At 36.3% G+C, this 17,833-nt stretch overlaps 1 protein-coding gene and 1 long non-coding RNA gene across 2 annotated transcripts in view; one reads left to right on the top strand and one right to left on the bottom strand.

The window, feature by feature from the left end:
- The window catches only part of LOC136043971 (uncharacterized), a 37,754-nt gene extending 33,821 nt beyond the window's left edge, over positions 1–3,933 (bottom strand). Inside the window, exon 1 of the long non-coding RNA XR_010621765.1 lies at positions 3,878–3,933. This is a non-coding gene — a long non-coding RNA (uncharacterized LOC136043971). The remainder of the gene's footprint in view (positions 1–3,877) is intronic.
- Positions 1–17,833, top strand: part of LOC136043969 (ATP-binding cassette sub-family C member 4-like) — a 164,559-nt gene that overhangs the window by 24,915 nt on the left and 121,811 nt on the right. Inside the window, exons 3-5 of the mRNA XM_065729052.1 lie at positions 16–150; positions 4,656–4,860; positions 9,285–9,507. Of these exons, the coding sequence (XP_065585124.1) occupies positions 16–150; positions 4,656–4,860; positions 9,285–9,507 (563 nt within the window). The remainder of the gene's footprint in view (positions 1–15; positions 151–4,655; positions 4,861–9,284; positions 9,508–17,833) is intronic.

Here is a 17,833-nt window from a genome sequence, read left to right as displayed (position 1 = left end):
ACTATTTAATTTCAGGAAATGGGAAGAGGAACTCAAAAAGTCTAAATTAAAGAAAAGTAAACCAAGTTTAAGCCGTGTATTAGCCATTTGCTTCGGAGGACAATTTGCACTCTGTGGAATTTATGTATTTATTGAAGAGTGCTTTACTAGGTAATTTATTTAGTAAGTTTTTAACTGTCGTAAGGTTTTGGTTACTATTGCGTAGGCTACATACTTCTGTAACAAGACTGTCATATGATAATGAACTTACGCATAATATGAAATGGAACATCTTTATTTAATCGTCACACTCCATGCCAAGTCTTGGAAAAAATCCAGGATATTGACGAAAAGGATTTTTTATAGTTTTATCTCTCTTGATTGTTTATAGGATATTGACGGGAGAAGGTTGGGGGGGGGGTAATTGAATTATCGGATCTGAAAATGATAAAATAGTCCGCCAGTGAAAGTATGAAAATATGAGACTTATCACACTCTAATGATAATTTTTGCCAGTTTACTATAATTGGGCTCGACCATTCAACGCTGGGTGCTTTTTATATTGAACAGTGAATTACTTTTTTTTTAGCTAGTTACAAAATTTGAATTTTCTTCATATTGAGAATTAAATTCAGTTTAAGAACGAATTCAAAACAGAAGAGCCTTTTGACTAGTTTCCCCTCCTATTTTTTTACGTTGATTTACTAAGGCGCTTCCATAGAATTCTTTTACAGAAGATGGGAATGTAACGAAAATAGTATAAAAAAGATTTTTTAGATAATCAAATAAAAAGTAATGTTAAGTGAAAGTAAGGAGCAAGACTAAAAGTCAAACTGGGTAGAAATCATTCTGGAAATGACGGAGGCTAAACCCTCGTTCCTTACGCAGAAGTTTTTTATTATTGTAAAGTATCTTCTTATTCCGATTCAACAGCTGTTGTGTTTCAGTCGTTTTAAACAATTGAAACAAAATATGGTATCCCGCTTTTCAGCTGTTCTGCCTAAGAATAAAAATTTCGATTGTATGTAAGATTTGGGACAAAGTTTGGATTTTTGCGGAGCACGTATTTAATAATGTTTTTATTAAAGAATTTCAGGTGGATGGAGAGGGACGTCATTGTTCTTATGAATGGAAATTTGGCTTGACTTTTGATCTTATACGTGGGTGAAGCCATCGCGACCTCTACAATGGGGTTTTCTTATGTTTAAATACTTTGTATGCATATGTCTCAATACACTGAGAGAGTATATATGAATATTAAAAGAAAATTACTACATTTGAAGTCGCTGAAAACAAAGAATTTTCTTAGTAATTGGATATCACCTCGTGGCACCCATGTGCAAGCTTAGGCTTAAATGAAGAGAGATGAGAGATCAATCGGAACGCTCCTCCTCACACCCCTTTCTATATATATATATATATATATATATATATATATATATATATATATATATATATATATATAGAATACATCCTTAAGAACAGCTGATATAATACTACAATAGCTCATGAAATATAAGCGGATCAACTTAGTTAAATGTTAGTTCATAAAAATTAAATAAACCCTTTCGACAACCAGCATAGACATTGTGTGTTTTGATTGTGTTTGGTATTCCTCTCAACATTTCCTTAAAGTTTCACCCTAATATCCTAAATTGTTTGGAGAGCCAGGATCAAACATTCCTTCTTTTATCAATATAAAACCTTATTTATATTAACAATATGCAACTTGCTGAATTTACAGCCCTTGCCCAGGGGCTGTTGGAGGTTTGTCACCTCTGGAGGCATAGTTATTTGGCCTTTTGACTATATTGATTTTCTTTGTTTCTTTCTTTTTTTTTGTTGATGTCATGACAAATAAAACCTCACAGCTTGAAAAAGTGACGGTCTGGTCTTTAAAAGCCGCAGGTCCTGTTTGTGGTAGTTTCTGTTCGTTCCAAGTTTGACTTCATTATTTATTGAAATTAAATAAAAAAACAAGTTTTTAACTGTTTTAAAAAGTAGAGTTGAGAGAAAGAGTCAAACTTTAGCGTAAAGAGCGGGGCATTAAGGGTGGAACATTCCCTTTTATGTACGGAGTAATTTCTGTTCGTTTTAAGTTTTAATGTCACTCCTTAGTTTCAGTTAAAAAAACTTGTTTTCTTATATATTTTTTTTCTGAACGTTTTTTAATTAATGCATGTTTTTATTTTGGCTCTCCGCATTTGAATAATTAAAACGAAATTTGTGTATAATTTTTTTTTGGCTAAATGACTTTCTCGTAGGTTTGATCGGACAATTTCGAGAAAAAAGGAGCGGGGGAGGAGGCCTAGTTGCCCTCTAATTTTTTGGTTACTTAAAAAGGCAACTACAACTTTTAATTTTTTACGAACGTTTTTATTGGTGAAAAATATACATAACTTACGAATTAACTTACATAACGAACTTCTATATTCATGTGTTCTTATCACTCTTTTCTCTAAGCATAAATTTTGTCCTAATTCCTTAAGAATGACCCCTGAATCACAAAGGCCGTAGAATAAATTGTTGAAATTACTAGAAACACTTTAGCGTATTAGGTATTATTAGGAGGTGAACCCCTCATATGCGTTATAATTTCCGTTCGTTATAGTTTCCGTTCGTTAATGCTGCTTCTTACTTTCAGTTGAAAAAAACTTCTTCATATGTATTTTTTCATTGTTTTTTTTTTATGCTAGAAAATCCTGCGCCCCTTCACGGAAATTCTCTTCACCCATGACAAATTTCTCCATGGAAAGATCCCCCCACGTACCCCCCCCTCAAACCTTCCTCGCCCAACCCAAAACGTTTCCCTGAAAATGTCTGTACACTTCTCAATAACCACTACTATAAGTAAACACTGGTCAAAGTTTGTAACTTGCAGTTTCTCCCATGGGGACTATGGGGGACTATGTCGTCCCAACTCCCACAGACATTGGTTTTCGACTATGCTGAATAAAATGGCTATCTCAGAATTTTGATCCGGTGACTTTGGGAAAAAATGAGCGTGGGAGGGGGCCTAGGTGCCCTCCAATTTTTTGGTCACTTAAAAAGGGAACTAGAACTTTCAATTTCCGTTAGAATGATTCTTCTCGCGACATTCTAGGACCACTGGGTCGGTACGATCACCCCTAGAAAAAAAAAACAACAAATAAACACGAATCCGTGATCTGACTTCTAGCAAAAAATACAGAATTCCACATTTTTGTAGATAGGAGCTTGAAACTTCCACACCAGGCTTTTCTGATACGCTGAATTTGATGGTGTGATTTTTATTAAGATTCCATGACTTTTAGGGGGTGTTTTCCCGTATTTTCTAAAATATGGCAAATTTTCTCAGGCTCGTAACTGTTGATGGGTAAAACTAAAATTGATGAAACTTATATATTTAAGATCAGCAGTAAAATGCGATTTTTTTTATGTATAACTATTGGTATCATTTTTTTTTTTTAGCTTCGTTTACTATTGAGCCGGGTTGCTCCTTAACTTTCTGATTTTCTCTTCGTTTTGGATTACACATTTGTATATCTTTGGTTCATTTTTATTTCACGCTTGAATTGCTATTTGACTTTATCTCTTCTGTCTTAGACTTAACACAGCTCTTTACTTCTCCTTGAAAAACTTGTTTTTTTTATTATAATGAGGAAAGGGACGTAATTGAGCTAAGGTGAGAAGTAAAAGGACAGAAAAGAGAAGAGAAGCGAGGCATTGAAAATCGAAGAAATAAAACTAATAAATGTGGTTGAAAAATTAAATAAAGATGAGGGTACTTATCTGTTAGAGCAATAACACTCAAGCTCTTCATCTAAATAGAACCGGTTTTTTGACGCTCAATCCTAATGAAATATACTCAAAAATGATGAAAATATAATGCTTTATTAACAAAATTATGGAACCTCACCTGACCTAACATAACCGAATTTTCCTTTTAACATCCACGGTTAGACACTATTTTCTATCAATTCAGATCGCAAACTAAATGAATTTCATACATGGTCAGAAAAAGCGGTTCTACTTGATGAAGAATGTGAGTGTTGTAGCTATAACAGATAAGTACCAAGATGAGTACTAAATGCCTTAATCAATCTTAATGATATGCAAAACAATATTCTTATTTATTCTAAAGTCTTACTTTCTTTTCAAGTCCAACCCGTCACTCAAATTTGTTTTGATGCGAAAACTGACGGAAAAAATCCTTTTTTCCAGCCACCGTGATCCCATATCTGTCATATATTAGCTTTCCACGCTAAAGGTCAACGGTAGCTTCTTTGGCCCCAGCTATGCTAATTATCAATCGTGTACTTGTTTTGATTTCAACAGATTAGTGGATGAGGTTGGACAAAACTTTCTATTCATCGATGAATTTTTATCTTTCGTTTGATAGCAAAACATATTTTATCAGGAATTTAATCTTAGGTCATTGATTAAATAAATTAATCCTATTGTAGTCAATGGCAAATTATAATTTATTGCTTTATTCAGGAAAGTGTTAACCTAAATTTAATGAAATAGCATTTAGAAATAAACTTTATTGTATTTTATAATTATGAGCTTTTGAATTTAATCATTAATTAAATTTTGTACATTCATGCGCTCCTAGTAAGTTAAAAAAGAAATAAAAATACGATAGAGGTTGTTTAGCTGATTTCGGCGCTGAAAATGCTTCTTATATTTTCTAGGGTTGTGCAACCTTTACTTCTTGGCTTTTTGATTAGATGTTTAGAAGCGGACCAATCTTGTGAGCCCTGGGTACCTTACCTCTATGCTGCTGGAATTGTTTTCTGTTCTGCGTTTTATACAACCACTCATCATCCGTATTTTTTTGGTGTTCAACATGTTGGAATGAAACTGAGGGTATCCTGTTGTTCGTTAGTTTACAGAAAGGTTAGTGGAATATAAACTATTGTTATATGCTACTTATGTAGGTTATGCCCAAATAGGAAGAAAAGTATTGGTGTAATAAAGGAAGACATCTTTTTTATGGTCAGGGTGTATTCACAGACTCATTTATGTGCTGCAACTTATGATTTGCTTTGTGTTGTGAAAATAAAAAACAATTTATAATTCATTGAGATTAAATTCTAATAGCAACTTTTCTAACAAGTGATTTTATAAATTGTTATATTTAAAAACGTTAGAGACGTTCTAAAAGAAAGATAAATTAATTTAAATTCCAATTATTTTATACTCCTTTCAATACCCTTTACCTTAGCCTCTCGGATTGGTCAGATCCAGTCCGATCGGATTGGTCTTGTTATGTTTGATGGTATAGGTTCTTTATTTGTCCTCTAGGCATTATAATTGCTCTATTTACTTGTTCTTCTTTAGGCATTATGAAACTACTTAAAACGGTTTTTGCAAATAGACTAATTGCACTTGGTCTTTTATGCTTATCCATGTTCCTTTTGTAATGCCGTATGGGTCATAGATATAAAAACGATACGTTCACTCTTGGAGGGGGGGGGTGAATGATATAATTTATTGCCTTGAAATGTACTCATATATATGACGTCAATCAAAGTATTTTTCTTGTCAATCATTTGTTTCTTGTATAATTTTGTCTGTATCATAGACACTGAAAACGATACAACCTCTACTGAGGCAAATATGACGTTCGTATGCTTTTTGAGAGTATTCATAAATATGACGTCACTTACATAAATATTTTTTTTCCAAAATTGAGGCTTTTAACGAGTTTTCTCAAACTTCTGACCCATATAGATTGTTTTTTTAAAGCCAGAGAATCCCAGGATACCGATTTTCCCGAATAAATATGGAGCCGTTTTCGAGAAATTATTGCTCATTTATAAAGATAGTATTATGCGCTATTAAAAAAATAAAGATGTAACACTGAATTTTGCTAAAGATTGTATTGCTGCAACCTTTCGAAATATCGTCTAAATAGAAGTCACTGAAGCTTGTTACATCATTATGTAAGCGACACTACTAGACAAAAAAAAGCTGTACATTAGCCGGCACGATTTATGGGTTTGACCATACCTTCAACTTCAAAAATTCCAAACTGGTCTCTTTGGAATTTACTGTCTTTATTTGGTTACTTACCTCCTCTCATCAAATAAATGAATGAATGTATGTACGACCAGAAGCCAGGCCTATTAAGTTGTAATTCTATTAAGTGTGAATGCATTATATTAGATATATGTTTTTTGCCAGTTTCAGATTAAAATAGCTAATAAAAGGTCGAAAAATAAAGCCTAAATATTACATGATGTTTTCACTGGACTTGTGTAAAAATAATATAGGCCTATGGGGATTAGTGTCCTTTCCTCCGCTTAATTATTTATGATTACAATCTTATCTTGCATAAGTACTAGAACAAAACCATTTTTTAATGTAAAAATCAAATGTAAAACAGGCGATCACTTTTTTTATGGCACTTGGTATCTACCAATTGACATATAGCGATCGCAAATTCTGTCGGTCTGTCTGTCCCGGTTTTGCTACTTTAGGCACTTCCAGGTAAGCTAGGACGGTGAAATTTGGCAGGTGTATTAGGAATCAGACCAGATTAAATTAAAATTGTTGTTTCCCTGATTCAACCATCTGGGGAGGAGTGGGTAGGGGACGGTTAAATCGGAAAAATTAGAAAAAATGAGGTGTTTTCAACTTACGAACGAGTGATTGGATCTTAATGAAATTTGATGTTTGCAAGGATATAGTGTCCCAGAGCTCTTATTTTAAATCCCAACCGGATCTGGTGACATTGGGGGGATTAGGGGTGGGGGAACCTAAAATCTTGGAAAACGCTTCGAGTGGAAGGATCGGGATGAAACTTGTTGGTAAAAATAAGCACAAGTCCTAGATACGTCATCAATATAACCAGAACGGATCCGCTCTCTCTGGGAGAGTTTGGGGGGGGGGGTTAATTCTGAAAAATTAGAAAAAAAGGTTATTTTAACTTCCGAGGGAGTGATCGGATCTTAATGAAATTTGACGTTTGGAAGGATATCTTGTCTCAGATTTCTTATTTTAAATCCTGACCAGACCTGCTGACTTTGGGGGAGTTGGGGGGGAGCCTAGAATCTTGGAAAACGCTTAGAGCGGAGGGATCGGGATGAAACTTGGTGGAAAAAATAAGCACAAGTCCTAGATATGTGATTGACATAACTGAAACAGATCCGTTCTCTTTGGGGGAGTTGGGGGGGGGGGGAATTCTGAAAAATTAGAAAAAATGAGTTATTTTTAATTTAAGAAGGAGTGAACGGATCATAATAAAATTTGATGTTTGGAAAGATATCGTGTCTCAGAGCTCTTATTTGAAATTTTGACCAGATCTGGTGACACTGGGGGGAGTTGGGGGGCCTAAGATCTTTGAAAACGCTTAGAGTGGAGGGATCGGGATGGAACTTGGTGGGGAAAATAAGCAGAAGTCCTAGATGTGTGATTGACATAACCGGAATGGATCTGATCTGTTTAGGGGAGTTGGGGGGAGGATTAATTCTGGAAAATCCGGTGACACGGATCCGGAACCTAAAATCTTGGAAAACGCTTAGAGTGAAGGGATCGGGATGAAACTAGGTGGGAAAATAAGCACAAGTCCTAGGTACGTCATTGACATAACCGGAATGGATCTGTTCTCTTTGGGGGAGTTGGGGGGGGAGGGTTAATTCTAAAAAGTTAGAAAAATTAGGTATTTTTTTGTTACGAAGCAGTGATCGGATCTTAATGAAATTTCATATTTTGAAGGACCTCGTAACTCAGATCCCTTATTTTAAATCCCGACCGGATCCAGTGTCATTGGGGGGGGGGGACCGAAAATCTTGGAAAACGCTAAAACGGAGAGATCAGGATGAAACTTGGTGGAAGGATAAGCAAAAGTCCAAGCTACGTGACTAACATAACCAGACCGGATCTGCTCTCTTTGGTGCAGTTGGGGGGAGGGGGAGTAATGCCGAAAAATTAGAAAAATGAGGTATTTGTAACTCGCGAACGGGTGATCAGATCTTAGTGAAATTTGATATTTAGAAGGATCTTGTGATTTAGAACTCTTATTTTAAATTCCGACCAGATCCGGTGACATTGGGTGGAGTTGGAGGGGGAAACCGGAATTCTTGGAAAACATGAAAATCGAGGTATCTTAGGAATGGGTGATCGGATCTTAATGAAACTTGATATATAGATGAATCTTGTGTCTCAGATGCTGAATTTCAATTCGAATTGGATCCGGGGACATAAAGGGCTGGGGGGGACCAGAATTCTCGGAAACCAGAAATCTTGGAAAATGCTTTGAGTGGAGAGATCATATGAGCTCTTGGCTCTTCTGACCTCTTCACAAGTGCCATATGAGCTCTCTGCTCTTGGTTTATTTGTTAACCCTGGTCTTTTTAATAGGTTGATTATGATAGCATCATTAGAAAATCGTTTGTATTAGTTGTATCACTAATTCATTGTTCGAAATGATTTAAGATAAATTATTGCCTTATACAACAAAGCAGCGAAGGAAAATAAAAATAAGGCAACTTTTCCTCCTTAAGACAATAGAAACCTTCTTTTACTGTCTGCAATTACTGCCTCATATTTATCAAGAAGCATTCAAAGTTCTAAAAACTAAAACAAAATTTAATTCAAAATTCACTTCACCTGTTGATACTAATTTTAGCGTTTTCTCTATTTGTTAACAATAAAAAAATTATTTGTGTGATTACGATACAATTGTTGAAATCGTCGCTTCCAATTGGCCGCTACAAATAGATTGTCGAAAATGATTTCAGCAAAACTTTTCCTCCTGCTCCAAAGGAGTAAAGGAAGAAAAAAAAGACTTGCCGTTCCTAAGATACTATTCCATCTCGTGGAAACGAGAATTCCCTTTTGTTAGCTTTAAATACCGCCTCACATTCATTAAGAAGCATACAAAGCACTAAAATCACGTACCAAATGTAAAATTAAAGAAAGAATAGTTTTTCTTAACAACTTGAAGATAGATTGATTGGGATAGAATTTTAGGCTATAGGTATAGTTTCATCAAAACAACAAACAAGGTAAAGTATTCGAAAGTTGCTGCATAATAAAACTATAGCAGTTGAAAAATCTCTTGTTTGTAACGCTTGGCCTTTTCCCCATGGCTTCGTACATACACACCCAATCCCATCTACTTTGCTAATATTCTTCAGTTTCGGAGAAAATTTAAAACGCGTTGGGAACTTGCATTTATTATTCAAAATCTATATTTGTTTTGTTAATTTCTTATGAAACTGTAATTGTGAATTTCTTAGCCGAATTTCTGACTGGGAGTGTTAAGTAAAAACATTACCCATTATACTTATACAGTTCTTATTTATTCATTTCAGGCACTGAAACTAAGCAAAGCGGCTCTTGGAACAGCCACAATAGGTCAAATGGTAAACCTACTTTCAAACGATGTGAACAGATTCGACCAGTCTGTTTTGTTTATCCACTATTTATGGGTGGCTCCTCTACAGACAATAATTACGTTAGGCATTCTTTGGAACGAACTAGGACCCTCATGTCTTGCTGGGCTAATTCTCCTTGTCTTGTTCGTGCCTTTTCAAGGTGAGTTCTTTTTAAGTTTGTGACGGTTCGTTTTCAAATAGTTCGTGGTAACGAACTGTAGTAAGGAGCGACCCGGCTCAATAGTAACCGAAACTCAAAAAATGGAATTTTGATACCAATAGTTACATCAAAAGAATCGCATTTTATTGCTGATTTTAAATATATAAGTTTCATCAAGATCAGTTATACTCATCAAAAGTTACGAGCCTCAGAAAATTTGCCTCATTTTAGAAAATAGGGGGAAACACCTCCTAAAAGTCATACAATATTAACAAAATCACTACATCAGATTCAGCGTATCAGAGAACCTTATTCTAGAAGTTTCAAGCTCTTATCTACAAAAATGTGGAATTTCGCATTTTTTGCCAGAAGACAGATCACGGATGCGTGTTTATTTTTTTTATTTTCCCAAAAGTCACCGGATCAAAATTCTGAGATAGCCATTTTATTCACCATAGTCGAAAAACCTAATAACTATGTCTTTAGGGACGACTTACTTACCCGCAGTCCCCGTGGGAGGGGCTGCAAGTTACAAACTTTGACCTGTGTTTACATATGTAATGGTTACTGGGAAGTGTACAGACGTTTTCAGAGGGATTCTTTTGGTTTAGGAGGGAGAGTTGAGGGGGGGGGGGTTACGTGGGAGGATAGTTCCATGGATAAACTTCTCATAGGGGAAGAGAATTTCAATGAAGGGGGCGCAGGATTTTCTAGCATTATTTGAAAAAAACAATGAAAAAATAAATATGAAAAGTTTCTTCTACTGAAAGTAAGGAGCAGCATTAAAACTTAAAACGAAAAAAAAATTATTACGCATATGAGGGTTTACATCCTCGTTATACCTCACTCTTTACGCTAAAGTATTTTAAGTAATTTCAACTATTTATTCTACGGCCTTTGTGTTTCAGAGGTCATTCTTAAGGAATTGGGACAAAATCTAAGCTTTAGTGTAAAGAGTGAGGTATCGACGAGGGTTGAACCCCCTCATATACGCAATAAAAACATACGAATATAGAAGTTCGTTACGTAAGTTAATTTGTTAGTTACATATATTTTTTACCAATGAAAACGTTTGTAAAAAATTAAAAGTTCTAGTTGCTTTTTTAAGTAATCAAAAACTTGGAGGGCAACTAGGCCTCCTCCCTCGCTCCTTTTTTCTCAAAATCTTCCAATTAATTGCAATTAATTAATATGCAAATTTCGCTTTAATTATTTATGTGCGGAGAGCCAAGATCGAAACATGCATTAATTCAAAAACGTCCAGAAATTAAATAAAAAAAACAAGTTTTTTTAAATGAAAGTAAGGAGCAATATTAAAACTTAAAACGAACAGAAATTACTCCGTATATGAAAGGGGCTTTTCCTCCTCAACGCCCCGCTCTTTACGCTAAAGTTTCTTACTGTTTTAAAATAGAGTTAAGAGAAAGAGTCAAACTTTAGCGTAAAGAGCGAGGGGTTGAGGAGGAAAAGCCCGTTTCATATACGGAGTAATTTCTGTTCGTTTTAAGTTTTAACGTTGCTCCTTACTTTCATTTAAAAAAAACTTGTTTTTTTTATTTAATTTAAAAATTAAAACCAACATTGCACACAATGACACCATCTTTGAGCTGGTGGAAACAGTGTTGCCAGTTGCTTTGTCTAAAGTTGCGTTAATTCGGTTGCTGGTTAATTCGGAAAAAATAGAAAAAATGAAGTATTTTAACTTACGAACGGGTGATGGGATCTTAACGAAATTTGATGTTTGGAAGGATATTGCGTCTCAGAGCTCTTATTTTAAATCCCGACCAGATCTGGTGACATTGGGGGGGGAATTGGAGGGGGGAACCTAAAATCTTGGGAACGTTTAGAGAGGAGGGATCGGGATGAAACTTGGTGGGAAAAATAAGCAGAAGTCCTAGATACGTGATTGACATAACCGGAACGGATCTGCTCTGTTTGGGGGAGTTGGGAGGGGAGGTTAATTCTGAAAATCTAGGAAAAATGAGGTATTTTTAAAGTACGAAGGAGTTACTAGATCTTAATGAAATTTGAAGTTTTGAAGGATATCGTGTCTCAGAACTCTTATTTTAAATCCAGAACAGATCCGGTGACATTGGGGGGTTGATGGGGGGGAACCTAAAATCTTGGAAAACGCTTAGATTTGAGGGATCGGGTTTAAACTTGGTGGGAAAAATAAGCACAAGTCCTACATACGTGATTGACATAACTGGAACGGATCAGCTCTTTTGGGGTTGTTGGGGGGGAGGGTTGATTATGAAAAATTAGAAAAAATGAGGTATTTTTAACTGACGAACGGGTGATCGGATCTCAATGAAATTTGATATTTAGAAGGATATCGTGTCTCATAGCTTTTATTTTAAATCGCGACCGGATCCGGTGACGTTGGGGGAGTTAAGGGGGGACCTTAAATCTTGGAAAACGCTTAGAGTGGAGGGATCGGGATGAAACTTGGTAGGGAAAATAAGCAGAAGTCCTAGATACGTGATTGACGTAATCGGATTGGGTCCGTTCTATTTGGGGGAGTTGGGGGGGGGGGGTAATTCCGAAAAATTATAAAAAATGACGTATTTTTAACTTCCGAAGGAGTGATCGGATCTTAATGGAACTTCATATTTAGAAGGACCTCGTAACTCAGATCTCTTATTTTAAATTCCGACCGGATCCAGTGTCATTGGGGGGGGGGGTCAGTTGGGGGGGCGGAAATCTCGGTAAATACTTAAAGCGGAGAGATCAGGATGAAACTGGGTGGGAAGAATAAAAACAAGTCCAAGATACTTGATTGACATAACCGGACCGGATCCGCTCTCTTTGGTCGAGTTGGGGGTGGGGAATAATTCGAAAAAATTAGAGATCCTGTGACATTGATCCAGATCCTGTGACATTGGGGGGAGTTAGAGGGGGGAAACCGGAATTCTTGGAAAATGTCTCAGATGTCTCAAATGCTCAATTTTCGATTCAAATCGGATCCAGGGACTTGGGGATTGGAGGGGGGAAACAGAAATATTGGAAAACGCTTAGAGTGGAGAAATCGGGATGGAACTTGATCGGAAGAATAAGTAAAAGTTCTAGATACGTGATTGACATAATTGGAACGGATATGTTCGATTTGGAGGAGCTGGGGGGTGTTAATTTGGAAAATTAGAAAAATTGAGGTATTTTTAACTTAAGAATGGGTGACCCGATCTTAATGAAATGTGATATTTAGAAGGAACTCATCTCCTAGAGCTCTTATTTCAAATTCCGACCAGATCTGTTGGCATTGGGGGAGTTGGAGGGGGAAATCGGAAATCTGGGAAAACGCTTAGAGGGGGGGGGGGGGAATCGGGATGAAACTTGGTGGGTAGAATAAGCAAATGTTGTAGGTACATGATTGACGTAACCGTACTGGATTCGCTCTCTTTGGGGGCGTTAGGGGGCGGGGTTCAGTGCTTTGGCGAGTTTGGTGCTTCTGGACGTGCTCGGACGATGAAAATTTGTAGGCGTGTCAGGGAGCTGCACAAATTGACTTGATAAGGTCGTTTTCTCAATTTGACCATCTGGGGTGCTAAAGGGAGAGGAAAAATTAGAAAAAAATGAGGTATTTATAACTTACGAGTGGGTAATCGGATCTTAATGAATATTGATATTTAGAAGGACATCGTGACTAAGAGCTCTTATTTTAAATCCTGACCGGCATTAAGTCCCTGATTTTCCTTTTAAATTAATCTATTAATTCTTAGAAGTTTGCTAGAGCTTATACCATATAAGGTCTTGGCTCTTCCGGCCTCGTCACAAGTGCCATATGAGCTCTTAGCTCTTGTTTTATAGTAGTTTTGTAGATTACTTATTGTTTTCCGAAAAAAGGCGTATGCTTTTGTTAGTTAGAAAGTAAGAAAATTCTTCTTGTATTTTTCTCTGATGTTAGTATTTGTCCTTGCTTACTTTCTTCTTGAGAGGCATGGGAGACCAAGCATCATAATTTTTTTTTTACCTCAAGTTGTGGTGGACAACTTACTCTTGGTGCTTCTTCTACTATCGGGTGGTGCTGTAATCCAAGTATGGCATAGATGCATAACTGTTCTAGAGCACTTCTATTGGTGAGGATTGATATTAAGTTCTTCTGCTCCGTTACCCGAGAAATGTACTGGTTCTCTGAGTATCTTGTGAATTAACTTGTTTAGAATGGCCGCCCTGTATAGCTTTATACCTGGTTCCATAATCGCAACTGAATAAGTTCCCATAATCGCAACTGAATAAGTATGTGATCAGACTCACTGCTTCTAAATGACTTTCTACTTCTCTTCGAACTGCAAAGAGGAACCTCTGCAATAGAAAATCTTTGTCTTAAAAGAAACCTTCATTTGGTTCACAGGATCTAGCTTGTCAGAAAGGTGTTTGTCACTGAGGCTAACATCAAACGATGCTTACTAAATAATGATATTATCATTCATGAACACACAATTCTCAGGTTAGATAAAACACCGAGATGATAACATCTATTGTAGAGGATGAGTTACAGTTTACCTACAAAACCATATTCTTTATACTTGCTCAAATGTCCCAAACTCAGAGGGCCAGTAGGTGCTGTGGGTTAAACTAAACTTGAGTCTGTTAATATAATGTACAATCCCCCAAATTTTCAGTTTCCAGATACCTTGAAGCCTCCCTGGATTAAATAAGAGACATGTTCCCTGAAACAGACATTATTCTCTATATGGAATTCAGCGTCTACCACAAAATATGGTCTTGCAGGAAAATCGTAAGCTAACTCTCTCCTGGCCATATAGAACCAATGGGTTGACATGATCACTGCTGAGGGCGGGGGGGCAGATAAAAATGCATCCGCTATCTTTCTTCTGCAAAAGAAAAATATTCCACATTTTAGTAGATAGGAACTTAGAGCTTCTACATTTGTTCTCTGATATGCTGAATTCGATGGCTTGGTTTTCAGTTGGATAGTTTGAATTTTTAGGGGATTTCCCCCTTTTTTCAAAAATAAGGCAAATTTACTCAGCTTTGTAACTTTTGAATTCATTGTTAAAAAGATTCTGTTTTTTAGAGTTTTAGATTCTATTGGAACGAATCGCTTCTTTCTTTTAGTGCGTCACCATAGGCTGCTTGATTAGTCTAAGTCATGGTTAGGTCTAATCGTGCTTTTCTTCTTTTGTTTTTTCATGTTTTGACAAGCAAACCCACACTGTTTAAAATTCGCACGTTTTTGTAGTACAGAACTAATGACACTTCAGGTGTTTAGAGGGTTGGACGGGGGCAGAATAGCCCTGGGCTTCTTTGTGATAGCTTCTATTTACAAACTTTGATTAACTTTATGATTTGATTGTATTGCAGTTTATATTGATGCTATTAAAACAAGAAAAATGCTGCTTGAAATTATTTCGTTTCAGCAAATGAAACTCTGAAGACTGAACACTGAAGAGTGTTCAAGAGGGCGGTAGCCTTTTTGCTATTTATGATAATGTCTGTTTGTTTCAAATATATATTGATTTTTCATTAATTGTTTGATCGTTTTCCACTTTGGTCGGATCATCGACATAAGTTTTTGTTTTTTTAAAGTTTCATTCGTTTGCACGATCCACATATTAAATGGTGCTTTTGTATTGGGCCGTTTGTGTAAATCATTTTCGTAGAGCCTATCCCTGTTCTAATTAGTATCCTCATTTGTTTCATTAATCGTAACATTTAATCATTAATTTTTTTGTTGCATTTTTGATCTCTTTGATCCTGGCTACTTACTTTTTATGTTTTACTTTGTTTAGTGTCGCTTCATGTTATTTGGGAACAGATTAAATTAGAAATAGTCGTTTTCCCGATTTGACCATTGGGGGGGGGGCTGGTTAATTCGGAAAAAATAGAAAAAAATTAAGTATTATAACTTAAAAACGGGTGACGGGATCTTAATGAAATTTGATGTTTTGAAGGATATCGTGTCTCAGAGCTCTTATTTTAAATCCTGACCAGATCTGGTGACATTCGGGGGATTTGGAGGGGGGACCTAAAATCTTGGAAAACGTTTAGAGTGGAGGGATCGGGATGAAACTTGGTGGGAAAAATAAGCAGAAGTCCTAGATACGTGATTGACATAACCGGAACGGATCTGCTCTGTTTGGGGGAGTTGGGAGGGGAGGTTAATTCTGAAAAACTAGAAAAAATGAGGTATTTTTAACGTACGAAGGGGTTATCAGATGAAAACGTTATCAGAGAAAACGCTTAAAGTGGAGGGATCGGGATGAAACTTGGTAGGAAAAATAAGCAGAAGTCGATTTTTAACGTACGAAGGAGTTATCAGATATCAATGAAATTTGAAGTTTGGAAGGATATCGTGGTCTCATAGCTCTTATTTTAAATCATGAACGGATCCGGTGACATTGGGAGGAGTTGGGGAGGAGACCTAAAATCTTGGAAAACGCTTAGATTTGAGGGATCGGGTTGAGACTTGGTGGGAAAAATAAGCACAAGTCCTAGATACGTGATTGACATAACTGTAACGGATCAGCTCTCTTTGGGGTAGTTTTTTTATTCTGAAAAATTAGAAAAAATGAGGTATTTTTAACTGACGAACGGGTGGTCGGATCTCAATGAAATTTGATATTTAGAAGGTTATCGTGTCTCAGAGCTCTTATTTTAAATCACGACTGGATCCGATGACTATGGGGGAGTTGGGGGGACCTTAAATCTCGGAAAACGCGTAGAGTGGAGGGATCGGGATGAAACTTGGTAGACAAAATAAGCAGAAGTCCTAGATACATGATTTGCATAATCGGAACGAATCCGCACTATTTCGGGGAGTTGGGGGGGGGGTCTTAATGAAACTTCATATTTAGAAGGACTTCGTAACTCAGATCTCTTATTTTAAGCTCCGACCGGATCCAGCGTCATTGGGGGGGGACCAGAAATCTTGGAAAATACTTAAAGCGGAGAGATCAGGATGAAACTGGGTGGGAAGAATAAAAACAAGTCCAAGATACTTGACTTACATAACCGGACCGGATCCGCTCTCTTTGGTGGAGTTGGGGAGGGGGAATGATTCGGAAAAATTAAAAAAATTGAGGTATTTTTAAGGTACGAACGGGTGATCAGAACTTAATGAAATTTGATATTTAGAAGGATATTGTGCATTAGAGCTCATGTTTTAAATTCCGACCAGATCCTGTGACATTGGGGGGAGTTGGAGGAGGGAAACTGGAATTCTCGGAAAACTTCTGAGATGTCTCAGATGCTCCATTTTAGCTCAAATCGGATCCAGGGACATGGGGGCTGGAGGTGGGAAACAGAAATCTTGGAAAACGTTTAGAGTGGAGAAATTGGGATGGAACTTGGTTGGAAGAATAATTATTTGTTTTTGTTTTGTTTTAAATTTTGTTTTGTTTTAAAAATTTGTTTAAATATATATTGATTTTTCATTAATCGTTTGATCGTTTTTCACTTTGGTCGGATCATCCACATAAGTTTTTGTTTTTTTTAAGTTTCATTCGTTTGCACGATCCACATATTAAATGGTGCTTTTGTTTTGGGCCGTTTGTGTAAATCATTTTCGTAGAGCCTATCCCTGTTCTGATTAGTTTCCTCATTTGTTTCGTTAATCGTAACATTTAATCATTAATTTTTGTTGTTGCATTTTTGATCTCTTTGATCCTGACTACTTACTTTTTATTTTTTCTTTGATTAATGTCGCTTCATGTTATTTGGCTTATTCACCTAAGACAATAACAGGCAACTCTTTTCATTTTGCCATATTGATTGAATAAGATTGTATATTTTAGCGTTTACGCTTATTTTGTGCAATATCTAACTTGGAGACCATTTGCTGAAAATCAATTGGGCTCTAAGTCCAGTCCTCTGGGATTGTACCATCACTCCAATAAACACACTCGATAGACGAAGATGATAAACGGTTCCTCAAAAGATTGAATCATTAATTGATTCAACGATTGATCAAAAGATTGAATCAACCTAACCTAAGCTGGAGGATTCATGGAGGCACCCACTTTACTGGCATTAATGCAGTTTACTTTTGCTGATTCTTCGCTTAGGTTTATAGAATACAAAGTCAAGAAAAAAAAACAAAAGCTTTGCACAAATGTGCCACCGCACAAATATCCAATTTTCAGGCAATACGGTTGAAATTAAGTATCGCTTTTATAGATTATGGTGCAGAGACAGTTAAGGCTAATGGTCTTAATTTGTGTCCAATGCTATTTCTCCTATGATAGAAAATCATGAATAACTTCTGCGATTTAGGTGATTTTGAACTGATTTTTTTTTTGATGACTCTCGAGTTAAAAAGGAAAAAAATGTTGGTTTCACTTTTTCTGTATATGCTTTACCTATT

This window comes from Artemia franciscana, chromosome 2, assembly GCF_032884065.1.
Source record: "Artemia franciscana chromosome 2, ASM3288406v1, whole genome shotgun sequence".
In the NCBI taxonomy this organism is placed as follows: Eukaryota; Metazoa; Arthropoda; class Branchiopoda; order Anostraca; family Artemiidae; genus Artemia; species Artemia franciscana.
Note: the sequence above shows the minus strand (reverse complement) of the source record. Positions and strands in the feature narration are given on the sequence as shown.